A 17,253-nucleotide genomic window follows, 5' to 3' on the forward strand; every position below is an offset into this window, starting at 1 on the left:
ATAAAGGTTAAATGAAATATTTCGAAAGCACTTTGAACTGTGCTTGCTATGTAGAAAAATGCAACATAAATGATAGAGAGTGAGAAAAGCTCTGTCTACACCAGACAGTATCTGCCAACAGCTACAGCCTTGGATCCAGAGAAACAAAGGGTCTAAGAAACAACCACATCACAGAGGAAACCCCCAAGCCCTAAGCACCCGTGCGCAATGCCTTGAGCTTAGATTCCTGTGTTTTCACTCTCCCTTCTCCGTAGGATCATGGGAGACCACCTTGACCTTCTCTTAAGAATGGTGCTCATGGCCAGTCCCGCGCTTGGAATTTCCTCCTGCTTCTTCGATGGTTGGAGAGCCTTATATCGTTCCTGCAACCTCACCCAAGTCCCTCAGGTCCCCAACACCACCAAGAGTCTCCTGCTCAGCTTCAACTACATCAGGACAGTCACAACCGCATCCTTCCCCTTCCTGGAGCAGCTGCAGCTGCTGGAGCTCGGGACTCAGTTTACCCCCTTGACCATTGACAAAGAAGCCTTCCAAAATCTGCCCAATCTCAGAATCTTGGACCTGGGCAAAAGTCAGATAGACTTCTTGCACCCAGATGCTTTTCAGGAACTGCCCCATCTCTCCGAACTTCGACTGTTTTACTGTGGTCTTTCCAGTGCTGTATTAAAAGATGGTTATTTCAGAAACTTGGGGTCTTTGGCTCGCTTGGACCTATCCAAAAATCAGATTCAGAGTCTTTACCTTCATCATTCATTCCGGGAATTGAATTCCTTGAAGTCCATCGATCTTTCCCTCAACCAAATAACCATTGTTTGTGAGCACGACCTCAAACCCCTCCAAGGAAAAACACTCTCCTTTTTAAGCCTTGCTGATAATAAGCTGTACAGCAGGGTCTCAGTGGACTGGGGGAAGTGTCTGAACCCATTCAGAAACATGGTCCTGGAAACCCTAGATGTTTCTGGCAATGGCTGGGCAGTGGACATCACAAGAAACTTCAGCAATGCCATCAATGGAAGCCAGATTTTCTCTTTGGTTCTTACCTATCACGTGATGGGTTCTGGGTTTGGCTTCACTAACATCAAAGACCCTGACCAGCACACCTTTGTCGGCCTGGCCAGAAGCTCAGTGATACAGCTGGACCTTTCACATGGGTTTATCTTCTCCCTGAACTTCCAACTCTTCGAGACGCTCAAGGAGTTGAAGGTTCTGAATCTCGCCTACAACAAGATAAACAATATTGCACACAAAGCATTTTATGGACTCGACAACCTCCAAGTTCTCAATATATCACATAACCTTCTGGGGGAATTGTATAATTCTAATTTCTATGGACTACCTAAGGTAACCTATATTGATCTGCAAAAGAATCACATCGGGATCATTCAGGACAAAACATTCAGATTCCTGGAAAAGTTAAACACCTTGGATCTCCGGGATAATGCCCTTAAAACTATTGATTTTCTTCCAAGCATACCTAGTATCTTCTTGAGTGGCAATAAACTGGCTACTTTGCCAAACATCGCACTTACAGCTAACTTCATCACCTTATCAGAGAATAGGCTGGAAAATCTGGATAATCTCTACTTCCTTCTCCAGGTACCCCATCTCCAGATTCTCATTTTAAATCAAAATCGCTTTTCCTTTTGTAACCAAGACCATGCCCCTTCAGAGAACCCCAGCTTAGAAGAGCTTTTCCTTGAAGAAAATATGTTGCAGCTTGCCTGGGAAGCCGGGTTCTGCTGGAATGTTTTTAAAGGGCTTTCCCATCTCCGAGTCCTATATTTGAATAAAAACTACCTGAATTTCCTTCCACCAGGAGTATTTCGTCATCTGACTGGACTGAGGGGACTCAGCCTCAAGGACAACAGGCTGACCGTTCTTTTTCCTGGTGACTTACCTGCTAATTTAGAGGTCCTGGATATATCCAGAAACCAGCTCCTCTCTCCTGATCCTGATTTATTTGCATCGCTGAGTGCCGTGGACATAACTCATAACAAGTTCATCTGTGAGTGTGAACTTAGCACTTTTATCAGTTGGCTCAATCAAACCAACGTCACAATATTTGGCTCTCCGGCAGACATATACTGCATGTACCCGAGCTCCATGGCTGGGGCTTCCCTCTACTCTCTTTCCACGGAAGACTGTGATGAAGAGGAAGTTTTAGAGTCCCTAAAGTTTTCCCTTTTCACCTTCTTCACTGTCACTTTGACTCTGTTCCTCGTGGCCATCCTCATCGTTACGAAGTTTCGGGGGTTTTGTTTCATCTGTTATAAGAAAACCCAGAGACTGGTGTTCAAGGGCCCCATCAAGGGAAGAGAATCAGAGACGTACAAATACGATGCCTATTTGTGCTTCAGTAGCAAAGACTTTGAATGGGTGCAGAATGCTTTGCTCAAACACCTGGATGCCCAGTACAGCGATCGAAACAGATTTAACCTGTGCTTTGAAGAGAGAGACTTTTTGCCTGGGGAAAACCACATCGCCAACATCCAGGATGCCCTGTGGAGCAGCAGAAAGGTTGTCTGTCTCGTGAGCAGACACTTCCTTAGAGACGGGTGGTGCCTCGAAGCCTTCAGTTACGCCCAGAGCAGGTGCTTAGCTGACCTCAGTGGCGCCCTCATCATGGTGGTGGTGGGGTCCCTGTCCCAGTACCAGCTGATGAAACATCGCTCCATCCGAGGATTCGTCCAGAAACAGCAGTACTTGAGGTGGCCTGAGGATCTCCAGGATGTTGGCTGGTTTCTCAACAAACTCTCTCAGCTCATTCTAAATAAAGAAAAGGAAAGGAAGAAAGACAATGACATTCAGTTGCAAAGTGTACCCACCATTTCTTAGTCAAAGGAGCACTTTTCCACTTATCTCAAGCCACAAGCAACTCTTCCCTTTTTATTTCCACTAAGTTACCATTTGGGGTCCTTTATGAAGTTGTTGTTTTCCTACGATGAGAACCACATAAATCTCTTGATTTTCATAGCAACACGACGTTGTTTCACTGATCTCCAAATGCAAAGTAATAGATCTAGAAAATTGCAACTGCCCGCAACGGTTCCCGCTCTCCATCGATTTCCTTTCAGACCCGGTAACACTGTTCTCTCCTGTTGCATCGACTACGGGATATATCCTAGTCGTGGGAAGGGCACCTTGGGAGAAGTTACAGATGGCCGACACCCTTTCTCCAGTGTTCAGTTCCAGAAGGGGCTGCTCGGTGATTCTGAGGGCTCTGTACATAGCAGAACAACATTAAGTAGAAAACAGAGAAACAGGTGTGCTTCCTACCATATCCATGGGAACAATGCCACTGCTCAGCGTAGGTCACTCTCAGTCTCAAGGATAAGAGGTGGCTCCAAAGAAGCTGGGGTGAGAATAACTAGATCTCTTAGGGCCATATTGCTCCTCTTCTTCTCACCTTTTGGGTCTAACCCTAGTGGGCCGTGAATATTCTTTTTGGCTTGCAACCTTTCTTTTGGGCTGGCTTTCAAGAACCTCCGTGACTTAGCAACCAACTATTTCAGCTTTATTTCCCCCTACATCTCATTTATCAACCGCTCAGTCTGTTGCAGAAAGAACTTGTACTTGGACCAAGAACCTGGTTTGAGTTCGGATTCTGCTGCTCATGAGCTGTGTGACCTCGAGCACGTTACACACCCTCGCTGGGCCTGTTTTCTTATCTGTAGGCGTGATTGCCTCTACCTCACAGAAGGTGCCATGAAAGTTAAATTGACCAGGGATGTCAGGGCATCTCCGATCTTATCCTTTCTTTTTCTTTTCTTTTTTTTTCACATCTTTATTGGAGTATAATTGCTCTACAACGTTGTGTTAGTTTCTACTGTATGACAAAGTGAATCAGCTATATGCATACGTATATCCCCAAATCCCCTCCCTCTTGCGCCTCCCTCCCACCCTCTGTATCCCACCTCTCTACGTGGTCGCAAAGCACCGAGCTGATACCTCTGTGCTATGCAGCTGCTTCCCACTAGCTATCTATTTTACATTTGGTAGTGTATATATGTCCATGTTACTCTCTCACTTTGTCCCAGCTTCCCCTTCCCCTTCCCAGGGCCTCAAGTCGATTCTCTACGTCTGTGTCTTTATTTCTGTCCTGCCCCTAGGCTCATCAGAACCTTTTTTTTTTTTTTTAGATTCCATATAGATGTGTTAACATACAGTATTTTTCTCTTTCTCACTTACTTCACTCTGTATGACAGACTCTAGGTCCATCCACCTTACTACAAATAACTCAATTTCTTTTCTTTTTATGGCTGAGTAATATTCCATTGTATATATGTGCCACATCTTCTTTATCCATTCATCTGCTGATGGACACTTAGGTTGCTTCCATGTCCTGGCTATTGTAAATAGAGCTGCAATGAATATTTTGGTACATGACTCTTTGAATTATGGTTTTCTCAGGGTATATGCCCAGTAGTGGGATTGCTGGGTCATATGGTAGTTCTATTTTTAGTTTTTTTACGGTACCTCCATACTGTTCTCCATAGTGGCTGTATCAATTTACATTCCCACCAACAGTGCAAGAGAGTTCCCTTTTCTCTACACCCTCTCTAGCATTTATTGTTTGTAGATTTTTTGATGAGGCCATTCTGACTGGTGTGAGGTGATACTTCATTGTAGTTTTGATTTGCATTTCTCTAATGATTAGTGACGTTGAGCATCCTTTCATGTGTTTCTTGGCAATCCGTATATCTTCTTTGGAGAAATGTCTATTTAGGTCTTCTGCCCATTTTTGGATTGGGTTGTTTGTTTTTTTGATATTGAACTGCATGAGCTGCTTGTATATTTTGGAGATTATTCCTTTGTCAGTTGCTTCATTTGCAAATATTTTCTCCCATTCTGAGGGTTGTCTTTTTGTCTTGTTTATGGTTTCCTTTGCTGTGCAAAAGCTTTGAAGTTTCATTAGGTCCCACTTGTTTATTTTTGTTCTTATTTCCATTTCTCTAGGAGGTGGGTCAAAAAGGATCTTGCTGTGATTTATGTCATAGAGTGTTCTGCCTATGTTTTCCTCTAAGAGTTTTATAGTGTCTGGCCTTACGGTTAGGTCTTTAATCCATTTTGAGTTTATTTTTGTGTACGGTGTTAGGGAATGTTCTAATTTCATTCTTTTACATGTAGCTGTCCAGTTTTCCCAGCACCACTTATTGAAGAGGCTGTCTTTTCTCCATTGTGTATTCTTGCCTCCTTTATCAAAAATAAGTTGACCATATGTGTGTGGGTTTATCTCTGGGCTTTCTATCCTGCTCCATTGATCTATATTTCTGTTTTTCTGCCAGTACCATACCGTCTTACTATAGCTTTGTAGTATAGTCTGAAGTCAGGGGGCCTGATTCCTCCAGCTCTGTTTTTCTTTCTCAAGATTGCTTTGGCTATTCGGGGCCTTTTGTGTTTCCATACAAATTGTGAACTTTTTTGTTCTAGTTCTGTGGAAAATGCCAGTGGTAGTTTGATAGGGATTGCACTGAATCTGTAGATTGCTTTGGGTAGTAGAGTCATTTTCACAATGTTGGTTCTTCCAATCCAAGAACATGGTATATCTCTCCATCTGTTTGTATCATCTTTAATTTGTTTCATCAGTGTCTTATAGTTTTCTACATACAGGTCTTTTGTCTCCTTAGGTAGGTTTATTCCTAGGTATTTTATTCTTTTTGTTGCAATGGTAAATGGGAGTGTTTCCTTAATTGCACTTTCAGAATTTTCATCATTAGTGTATAGGAATGCAAGGAATATTCATCATTAGTGTATAGTGTATTCTGTGCATTAATTTTGTATCCTGCTACTTTACTAAATTCATTGATTAGCTCTAGTAGTTTTCTGGTGGCATTTTTAGGATTCTCTGTATAGTATCATGTCATCTGCAAACAGTGACAGCTTCTTTTCCAATTTGGATTCCTTTTATTTCTTTTTCTTCTCTGATTGCTGTGGCTAAAACTTCCAAAACAATGTTGAATAATAGTGGTGAGAATGGGCAACCTTGTCTTGTTCCTGATCTTAGTGGAAATGGTTTCAGTTTTTCACCATTGAGGACGATGTTGGCTGTGGGTTTGTCATATATGGCCTTTATTATGTTGAGGTAAGTTCCCTCTATGCCTACTTTCTGGAGGGTTTTTATCATAAATGGGTGTTGAATTTTGTCGAAAGCTTTTTCTGCATCTATTGAGATGATCATATGGTTTTTATCTTTAATTTGTTAATATGGTGTATCACATTGATTGATTTGCATATATTGAAGAATCCTTGCATTCCTGGCATAAACCCCACTTGATCATGGTGTATGTCCTTTTAATGTGCTGTTGGATTCTGTTTGGTAGTATTTTGTTGAGGATTTTTGCATCTATGTTCATCAGTGATATTGGTCTGTAGTTTTCTTTCTTTGTGACATCTTTGTCTGGTTTTGGTATCAGGGTGATGGGTGGCCTCGTAGAACGAGTTTAGGAGTGTTCCTCCCTCTGCTATGTTTTGGAAGAGTTTGAGAAGGATAGGTGTTAGCTCTTCTCTAAATATTTGATAGAATTCTCCTGTGAAGCCATCTGGTCCTGGGCTTTTGTTTGTTAGAAGGTTTTTAATCACAGTTTCAATTTCAGTGCTTGTGTTTGGTCTGTTTATATTTTCTATTTCTTCCTGGTTCAATCTCGGAAGGTTGTACTTTTCTAAGAATTTGTCCAATTCTTCCAGTTTGTCCATTTTATTGGCATATAGTTACTTGTAGTAATTTCTCATGATCCTTTGTGTTTCTGCAGTGTCAATTGTTACTTCTCCTTTTTCATTTCTAATTTTATTGAGTCTTCTCCCTTTTTTTCTTGATGAGTCTGGCTAATGGTTTATCAATTTTGTTTATCTTCTCAAAGAACCAACTTTTACTTTTGTTGATCTTTGCTATTGTTTCCTTCATTTCTTTTTCATTTATTTCTGATTTGATCTTTATGATTTCTTTCCTTGTGCTAACTTTGGGTATTTTTTGTTCTTCTTTCTCTAATTGCTTTAGGTGTAAGGTTAGGTTGTTTATTTGAGATGTTTCTTGTTTCTTAAGGTAGGCTTGGATTGCTATAAACTTCCCTCTTAGAACTGCTTTTGCTGCATCCCATAGGTTTTGGATCATCATGTTTTCGTTGTCATTTGTCTCTAGGTATTTTTTGATTTCCTCTTTGATTTCTTCAGTGATCTCTTGGTTATTAAGTAGTGTATTGTTTAGCCTCCACGTGTTTGTATTTTTTACAGATTTTCCCCTGTAATTGATATCTAGTCTCATAGCGTTGTGGTCAGAAAAGATACTTGATGTGATTTCAATTTTCTTAAATTTACCAAGGCTTGATTTGTGACCCAAGATATGATCTATCCTGGAGAATGTTCCATGAGCACTTGAGAAGAAAGTGTATTATGTTGATTTTGGATGGAATGTTGTATAAATATCAATTAAGTCCATCTTGTTTAATGTATCATTTAAAGGTTATGTTTCCTTATTTATTTTCATTTTGGATGATCTGTCTATTGGTGAAAGTGGAGTGTTAAAGTCCCCTACTATGATTGTGTTACTTTGATTTCCGCTTTTATGGCTGTTAGCATTTGCCTTATGTACTGAGGTACTCCTATGTTGGGTATATAAATGTTTACAATTGTTATATCTTCTTCTTGCATTGATCCCTTGATCATTATGTAGTGGCCTTCTTTGTCTCTTGTACTAGTCTTTATTTTAATGTCTATTTTGTCTGGGATGAGAATTGCTACTCCAGCTTTCTTTTGATTTCCATTTTCATGGAATATCTTTTTCCATCCCCTCACTTTCAGTCTGTATGTGTCCCTAGGTCTGAAGTGGGTCTCTTGTAGACAGCATATATATGGGTCTTGTTTTTGTATTCATTCAGCCAGCCTATGTCTTTTGGTTGGAGCATTTAATCCATTTACATTTAAGGTAATTATCGATATATATATTCCTATTACCATTTTCTTAATTGTTTTGGGTTTGTTATTGTAGGTCTTTTCCTTCTCTTGTGTTTCCTGCTGAGAGAAGTTCCTTTAGCATTTGTTATAAAGCTGGTTTGGTGGTGCTGAATTCTCTTAGCTTTTGCTTGTCTGTAAAGGTTTTAATTTTTCTATCGAATCTGAATGAGATCCTTGCTGGGTAGAATAATCTTGGTTGTAGGTTTTTCCTTTTCATCACTTGAAATATGTCCTGCCACTCCCTTCTGGCTTGCAGAGTTTTTGCTGAAAGATCATCTGTTAACCTTATGGGGATTCCCTTGTATGTTAATTGTTATTTTTCCCTTGCTGCTTTTAATATTTTTTCTTTGTGTTTAATTTCTGATAGTTTGATTAACATGTGTCTGACATGTCTCTCTTTGGGTTTATCCTATATGGTACTCTCTGTGTTTCCTGGACTTGACTATTTCCTTTCCTGTATTAGGAAAGTTTTCAACTCTAATCTCTTCAAATATTTTCTCCGTCCCTCTCTTTTTCTCTTCTTCTTCTGGGACCCCTATAATTTGAATATTGGTGCATTTAGCATTGTCCCAGAGGTGTCTGAGACTGTCCTCAATTCTTTTCATTCTTCTTTCTTTTATCTGCTCCCTGGCAATTATTTCCACCATTCTATCTTCCAGCTCACTTATCCATTCTTCTGCTTCAGTTATTCTGCTATTGATTCCTTCTAGAGTATTTTTAATTTCAATAATTGTGTTGTTCATCACTGTTTGCTTGCTTCCTAGTTTTTCTAGATCCTTGTTAAATGTTTCTTGTATTTTCTCCTTTCTGTTTCCGAGATTTTGGATCATCTTTACTATCATTACTCTGAATTATTTTTCAGGTAGGTTGCCTATTTCATCTTCATTTATTTGGTCTTGTAGGTTTTTACCTTGCTCCTTCATCTATAACATATTTTTTTGTTGTTTCATTTTATTTACTTAGTTGTTCGTTTGTTTTTATGGGTGGTGCTATATTCCTGTCTTACTGGTTGTTTGACCCGAGATGTCCAGCACTGGAGTTTGCAGGCAGTTGGATAGAGCTGGGTCTCGGTGCTGAGATGAGGACCTCTGGGCAGCCTCACTCCAATTGATATTCCTTGGGGTCTGAGGTTCTCTGTTAGTCCAGCGGTTTGGACTTGGAGCTCCCACCATAGGAGCTGGCGCCTGACCTCTGACCTGGGATCCAAGATCCCGCAAGCTTCATGGCACAGTTTAAAAAAAAAAGAAAGAAAGAAAGGTAGAAGCAGTACAATATCAAAGAATAAAAAACAAAATAAAATTAGAAAGACAAAAATATATTAGGAAAAATAAAACTATAATTGAAACAAGGTAAAATAAAACCACAACAGAAAAAGGAAAAAATAAAGGGGGGGGCAGTGGGGGAACAAGCCAAAAGGAGAGAACAATAACAAAGTAAAAAGAATAAAATAAAATGGAAAAATAAAAGATTTATTGGGAAAAATAAAAATATAAAAGAATCAACAGCAATGAATCAACAAGCTAAAACAGAACCCCAATCTAAAAGAGGAAAAAACACAAACAAAAAAAAGCCTTGGCTATGGGGGCAGAGCTTAGGCAGGGTGGAACTTAGGCAGGGGCAGGGTTTAGAGTGGGGCGAGACCTAGGCGGGTGGGGGGGCATGATGCTTGAGTGTGGGGTGGGGTCTAGGCTCAAGACCTATACAGCCAGAAAAGGCCTTGGGGGTGGGACCTAGGTGGGGCAACCTTCAAGCATGGGGCAGGGCCTCTGCTTAGGGCCTGCCCGGGACGGGAGAGGCAGTGTGTGGAAAGGAGGGCCTCTGGAGTGTGGAGTTTCGGAGTTTGGATGTAGGGCCCTGGGTGAGGGTGTGTGGGTGGGGTTTAGGCCCAGTACGTTGGAGGGGGTCTCAGAGGGGGTCTCCAAATGTAGAGGTGGGGCCCTGGGTTGGAGTGTAAGGGTGGGGTTTGGGCCCTGCACAGGAGGAGGGAGGCTCCGAGAGCAGAGGATTGGCCCTAGAACCCAACAGGCTCCCCGGTGTCCAAGTGGACAGCACTGCCACACTTTCCCTTCCGTTCCTGCATGCCTCCCACACGGTCTCCCCATGGGTCTCCCCCATCACCACTGGACCCCTAACCGTGGGTGAGTCCTCTGGGTGTAGGGACGTCTTCCCTCCCCCAGCCATTCTGGTTCTGGAGGTCCGGCCTTTACTTTTGCTCCCCCTTCCCTGCCTCCCACTCCCTCAGGACCCGCATGGCTGGAGGGGGCCTCGGTGGGCAGAGGATCAGGCCCAGAATCTCAGCAGGTTCCTGGGGGTCCAAGTGGTCAGGGGAAACCTCCCTTTTGCTCCTCTGCCCTCCCAATGGTCCCCCAATTTCCCCCTTCGGGTGTGGAATCCCTTCCCCTCCCCCAGCCGCCCCTCAGGGCCACCCGTCCTGTCTGGCCTCCACTACTTCTCTCTCCCTTCACTGCCCCCACACCCCACATCCTACCTGGTCACTGGGGGTTCCTCCCGTCCCCTTAGGTGTCCATGGTCCCCCACCGGTGCCTGATAGGTGCCCTAGTTGTGCGGAGACGTGAATTCCACGTCCTCTTCGTCCGCCATCTTGACTCCGCTCCCTGTACATTTCCGATCTTTTCCTTAGTCACCCTAATGGCCATGAGAGGGAACCCACACCCAGCGGGCTTCTGGAGGCAGTCGTGATTTCTTAGAAGTTGTATTTTTTTATCTTAAAAGAAACCTATATATATTTTGTATTTTTTCATGTTTATTTTAATATAGAAATGTATTTCTGTAAAAGAATTAAGAAAATTGAAACCAAGGAAGGTGTGCCAAAGTTACCCCCGGCTTCCCAAACAGCTTCCTCCAAATCCAATCCAGCTTGGGACTCAGTATTTCACATGTCACTCACTTCCCTCGCTGTGCCCGCCCCCCATCCTAACTCCAGCACACACACACACACACACACACACACACACACACACACACACACACTACCTGTTGTCATCCCAACTTCTTGGGGCCCCTCTGATCCATAAGACTGAGCCTGTCCTGCGGCCATTGTTCTTTATTCTTTGAACAACGCTTGCACCCATTAGCCTTGTTCTTATGCTCACACAGACACACCCACTCTGTCCTTTCCTTCTGGAATGTTCTCCCATCACTGCAGTCCATGCTACATGCTCTTCAAAATCCAGCCCGCCAAGCCTCCTCGGATGCCTCCAACCCAAATCCTGTCTCCGTTTTGTGCAAACTTTTGGCGCTGTATCCATTCTTTTAAAGCAAGCTCTTACTACTTCCTGCTTTCTCTGAGAGTTGTGAGCCTGTCTGGCCACCCACCCCTCTGGACTATAAGCTCCGTGAGAAAAGGTCCTTTTTTCCGTGTCCCACCCTCACTGGCCATAACAGATCACATATGGTTTCCAGACCACGTGAGACTTCCCCATCTACACTTGTCCATGCTGCTTCCTCCCCCTGGGATTCCTTTTTTCCATAGCCACCCCCCACCCCATGTCTGCCTGGTGAATTTCCTAGCACCACTGCTCATTCCTTGTGACCTCACAGATTTCTGCCACTGATATATAACGTTGTGTTGTACCAAAGTGTGTATGGGTATGCAGAGTCTACCTAGACTGTGACCCCTGATGGCAGGGACCTCATCTTGTCACCTTTGTATCTTGAGCCCAGTATGCTGCCTGGGCGATAGCGTATGCTTAATAAATGTCTGGTGAATGGATGAAGCACACTGCAAAGTCTCCCTGGTGTCAAAGCTGCTACTATTAGATGCTCCTGGGACGTGCAGGGCAGGGGCCAGGAGAGCTGGACATCCACATGGGTGCTGAAGGGGTAGGAGATCACAAACTCTAAGAAACCTACTGACCTTTGTTTCAAATGATGGGGCATGGGTAGAGCTCCTCGACTAGCAGCCAGGAATTGGGTAGGATGGAGGGATGGAGAGATGGAGGGATAGGAAAGGAAAACAGAGTGAAGAAGTTCCTCATACTAAGAAATTCAGTAAAACAAAAACCAACAGCAAAGTATTGCTGCCAGTAACAGTTACAGTCACAAACTCAGAAGAGGGCAGCAAGGCCACTTTATCTCAGTGTGATCTTTCCTGCCCGACCTGCTCAAAAGCCACGGTTCTCCCCAAGCTGCAGGAGCGTGGGCAGTGCAGACACTGATGAAATCTCCCCATCAGAACCTCCTGTAAGGACAGGACCCCGGAGGAAGGAGCTGGGGGGCTCGGAGGCAGGTAGCTCTACATCCAGCATCACCCTTGCTTTGGGTGACCTTCACTTGGACTCTTTTCTCCAAACCAAACCTAGGACGTGTGAAATGACAAGTGCACGTGTATTTATAGGAACAGTAAGTTGCAACACAGGTAACTCTTGACTTCTGAAAGGAGTCTATCCCACAGCCTTTTCTAATCCTCTTACTTAAACACAAATGAAATACGTTGGAAAAGCACCTTTGGACATTTCCATACAGAGCTGAGGCAGGACCTGTTCACATCATACATCCCAGCCACCAGAGAATTCAACACGCCGCTCTAATTTATTCTAAAACGCCTCTTTTCTGGCAAAGACCCAAAACTTTCTTAGATTCTTTACATTCATCTTCTCTTCCATCACCAGGCTCAGCAGTTGGAATTCTTTTTGAGGCTATTTTTCCAAGTCTCACTGTTGGCATGTATGCCAACAGAAAAGATTAGCAGTGCCTCCTTGAGATGTGGGTACTGGGGGGGGGGGTCCCAGCAATTCAGAGTCAGGCCTCAGTAAATTGATCGATTTCCTACAGCATTGTCCTTCGGGGGTCACTCCTAAATAGAAGGAAGTATTCGGTGTAAGAATGGTGAGAGCCTGCTGTCTCTGGAATTGAGACTATCCTGTCGATTTTACAATATTGATTGGGGCTGCGGAAGGCTTCAAAGAGATTCTCACTCATCATCTCAAATATAACTCACTCTGAAATTGTCTTGCGGGCCCCATGAATCTGCGGTGAATACCATTTAGATAGCTTACTATAATGTAAAGTAAATGTGGCTGAGAGCTTGAAATTAGGAAATAACTATATTGCGAGGATAGAAGGATGTGGAGTACAAGTGTAGGATAGATAAATGCTCACCTACCACAATATAAAATCAATATAAAGTGTCTAGAATGTTAAATCAAGAAATTGCACTCAGAGTGTGAATGTGGAAATATGAAAATGTCAGAGGAAAGAACTAGACAAATTCATGGTGATTGCCTGAGGGAGTTTTGCCCAATTCTTCCGTAGGGGACATCTAGAAAATCTGGAGAAACTGTGTTTTAAATCTACTTAAAGGCATTGGAGAACTATAAGGCAGTAAACAGAGTGAAGATACAGGAGAAAGATGTGGATCGATTGAAATCAAGAGACTAATTAATTAATGTGATTAAGACCCTATTCACCAAAAAGGACCATCAATGAGCAAATAGGCAAATGAGAGTATGGAAGGATACATGTATCTGAAAAGGATTCTCATAGCCAAGATGTGAAAACCCTCTACAGATCAATAAGAAAAAGACAACACAAAAGAAAAGTGAACAAGAGACTTAAGAATTTCACAGAAGTATATCCAATGTCCAAAAGCAAATGAAAACATATTCAATCTCCTTTAGTCATCAGGGAAGTGCAAATTAAAACCACACTGCCATACCACCCCCCAGAATGGCTAAAGTCAAGATGACTGACAGTATCAAGTACTGGCAAGGATGTGGAGCGCTTGAAACTCTCATATATTATTGGTGAGAATGTAAATTGGTGTACTTTAAAAAACAGTCCATTGATATCTACCAAAGTTGGGTGCACGTGTGTCCTATGATGCCGCAGTTCTACTCATAGATAGAAATCCATGCACATATGCAACGGAAGACAAAAATGTTATGGCAGCATTCTGTGTAGTAGCCCACAGTGGAAACAACCCACATATCCACCAGCCATAAAATGCGTAAGTAAATTGTGGTCACTGAAAACGCCACAGAAATGGCAATTAACCAATTAAAGCTACATGCAGCAACATGAGTGAATCTCACAAAATGTTAAGTCAAAGAAGTGAGACATAACTATGTCAGATACTGAGTGGTTCCATTTTTTAGGAATTTCAAGGAGGCGAAGCTCATGAATGATGATAGGGAGGGTAATGTTTACCTTTGGGGAGAAGAGAGGGGAGTGTTGGGGGGAGGGTGTCCCCAAAGCTGGTTATGTTCCGTTTCTTGACTTGGGTGATGATATGGGGGTGTCCACTTTGTGACAATACATTTTATCTGTAGCAACGGATTTGTTCACTTTTCTGTATGGTATTATTCTTCAATTAAAAAAAATAAAACAAAACCCTAAATACCTTATCTTCATTATAGCTGGCCTCTGGTCTAAGTGTGTTTCCTTGTTCAGCCTCAACCAAAGGAAAAACACAGGTGATTGTGCTGGGGTGGGGGCGGAGCTTAGGGAGATCAAAGGGGGTTGGGGTGAGACATGGGGCTGCAAACCTCTCATTATGAGTCTTTGGTATTATTTAATGTTCAACTCTGTGCAGACATTTCATTAATAATACTTTGATGTATACAGAATACACAGTCAACTGATACATGTATAAAATGGAGATGATAACTTCTGCCTTTGGCAGAAGACAGAGAAAATAGAATTAGCCAGAATTTAAAAATTAAAGCACCATCAAAGAAAAACAACATTCTTTCAACAGGTGAATATACATGATATTCACATGTACAGGTGAATATATATCATATGTACATTACATACACATCACAATGTATATAAGGTCTTGTTCAATTTTATTTTTCTTAAGATTAAAGAAACTTTTCATCTATTTTGCTTAGCATTCAAATATTTTATTTCTCCATGGCCACAATAACTTCCATTTAGACAGGCCTGTTAAGAAATTAAACATTTGTATTTTCCAGACAATTCCACAGAAGGCACTCGCTAAGGCTCTGTGGCCCTCTCGGGCCCCATGGGTCTAGGCAAGTATGACAAGGCGGCTTTATTCCTGAAACTTGGGGACCTGCTCCAACAGGCCGCAAATTATGTTTCTTTTCCCAGCACAGACCCTGCACTTCTGCGGGCCCGTGTTTTCCTGTCTCCTCCCCAGGAAGGTCACCTCACTCAGACGTGATAAAAATCAATGACATCGTGTCTCTTCGGGGACCCAGCCCCTTCAGGAAGCAGGTGCTTTGGTGGACTGGAAACGGGCAGTTTTCTGCTGCGTCGACCTGGGTTTTCCGCTCAAGCAGCCCTCCGGGCCTAACACTTGAGGCCGCTTTCATGGTTTTTCCAATGACCTTGGCCATTTATGGGCTCCCAGCTCTTTCCCCAGCTGCAGCTCTGTTGTGGAGCCAGCGTCTTCCAGGCCTTCATGAGCCTGGCAGGATTTGCAGTGTTTCTGCGCGCTGGTCCATGTGAAAACAAGAGAGCCTTTTTTAGAGAGGGGGCCAGGACTCACCACTGCTTCTTCTAGGGAAGACTTTCAGGGTTAGTGTCCAACAAAGGAGGGAAAGCTGGTGTGGGCGTCCCTGGCTGGAGAAGACGCCGCCTCTAGGCTTCCTCAGCCTGCAGCCCTCAGATGAGCTTGGGGCAGGAGTTCCCACCTACTGTCGTCCCACTCCCCACCCAGAGACAACCACAGGAAGCCCTCAGCTTGGAATCCAAAGACTGAGTTACAGTCCTAGCTGTGCGGCATTTCACTGCTTGGAGCTTCAGGGTTTGGTTTGTTGTTGTGTTTTTTTCCCCAGGATTAAACGGTACATAGAAACAAGTAGCACAGTTCTAGCACAAAATAAATGCACGTTAACACTCTGTGGGTGACAGAGACAAGGCTACATTGTGTAAGTTGACCATCCAGGTGTCCTTCGTTCCTTGGATCTGCCTTCCACTCCTCTAGTCTGGAAGCTCTATTGCTTGTCCTTGGAGTGAAATTGACCTCTTTGGAGGTCTAGGCAACTGCTCTGGAAATCTGAGAAGGAAATTCACTGGGCTGGTTTTTTTTTTTAACATACAATAAAATGGACAGATCGTAAGTGTATACTTCAATGTATTTTTTTATTTTTAATAATATTTGGTTATCCACTCAGTTATTTTTTTATTGGAGTATAGTTGATTTACAATGTCATGTTAGTTTCAGGTGTACAGCAAAGTGATTCAGTTATACATATATATACGTATATATATTCTTTTTCAGATTCTTTTCCATTATAGGTTATTACAAGATATCAGATATAGTCCCCTGTGCTATACAGTAGGTCCCTGTGGTTTATTCAATATATTTTAATAATTGTCTATACCCATGTCATTACTACCTCAGTCAAGATGTAGAGTATTTACATCACTCTGGAAAGTGCCTGCTTACTTTTTTTTTTTTTGCCAGTACCCATTTCTGCCCCAACTCAGATAACCAGGCATGATGTCCATCAACATAGATTAATTTCACCTGTTCCTGAACTTCTGGTAAAGGGAATTGGTAGTCAATCTTTTGCTCCCTTGATGTCTCAGCATCCCATTTCATCCCTTGTCACTTGAGAATCACTCTTGCTTGAATAGGGAAGCCCTTGGCCCAGGTGCTGTAGGTGACCAGCGAGGAGGTCTGGAAGGCTGATAGGGTTCTTGGGCCTGTGGAACTGGGCTTCAGGTGGGCAGAGCCCTGTTGTACCACACTCGCCTTGTAGTAGGTCAGGACCCAAGTCTGACTCCAGGATGTAGGGTGTCTGCAGGGTCTGCCCATCCCCTGAGTCCTCCCCCCACCTTCCTCTGCCCATAACTTTGGGGGAGACAGAAGGAGAAGACACAACTCCTGTCTCCATCACTGCCATCCTTCATCCAGCCCTTTGTCAGAACTGTTGCAAAATGCTTGGGCTGGTTGAGTTTCTGCAACAGAGAGAGGTGGTCAAACCTCTCACTCGTGGACTCAGATTGACCTGGTTTTGAATCCCAATTGTCTCACCAATTAGATTTGTGATTTTGGGCGAGTCAATGAACTCTTCGGAGTTGAGGTTCCCTCATTTGTATTATAAGGCTAATAACAGAGTTTCATCAGTCTTACTTGCAATAATCCAAGTACTTGGCATCTACTACAAGTGCAACAATCTCTAGTGATGATCACTAGGTCTCTAGCTTCATCCCCATCTGAGATGCCTATTGACATTCACCCGTCGGCGGTGTCTGCTACTGGGAAGAGCTGTGCCCTCTTCCTGGGAATGGAGCTGAGTTGGCTCCCTTGGGATGGTCCAGGGGGCAGCCCTTAGGCCCACAGAGGACAGCAACAAACCAATCAGCCAA

General features: G+C 43.1%; 1 protein-coding gene across 9 annotated transcripts in view; it reads left to right on the forward strand.

Moving 5' to 3' along the window:
* TLR5 (toll like receptor 5) overlaps positions 1–17,253 on the forward strand; it is a 56,052-nt gene that overhangs the window by 21,188 nt on the left and 17,611 nt on the right. For 8 of the 9 annotated variants that reach the window (XM_032649923.1, XM_032649896.1, XM_032649888.1 and 5 more), the window contains one exon: positions 255–2,973. The exons of the other annotated variant lie outside the window; for it this stretch is intronic. In XM_032649923.1, coding sequence (XP_032505814.1) covers positions 255–2,835 — 2,581 coding nt within the window. In that variant the 3' untranslated portion in view covers positions 2,836–2,973. Of the gene's footprint in view, positions 1–254; positions 2,974–17,253 lie in introns of those variants that run through there. 9 annotated transcript variants of the gene reach the window in all.

The sequence above is a fragment of the Phocoena sinus genome, chromosome 1 (genome assembly GCF_008692025.1).
Source record: "Phocoena sinus isolate mPhoSin1 chromosome 1, mPhoSin1.pri, whole genome shotgun sequence".
NCBI lineage: Eukaryota > Metazoa > Chordata > Mammalia > Artiodactyla > Phocoenidae > Phocoena > Phocoena sinus.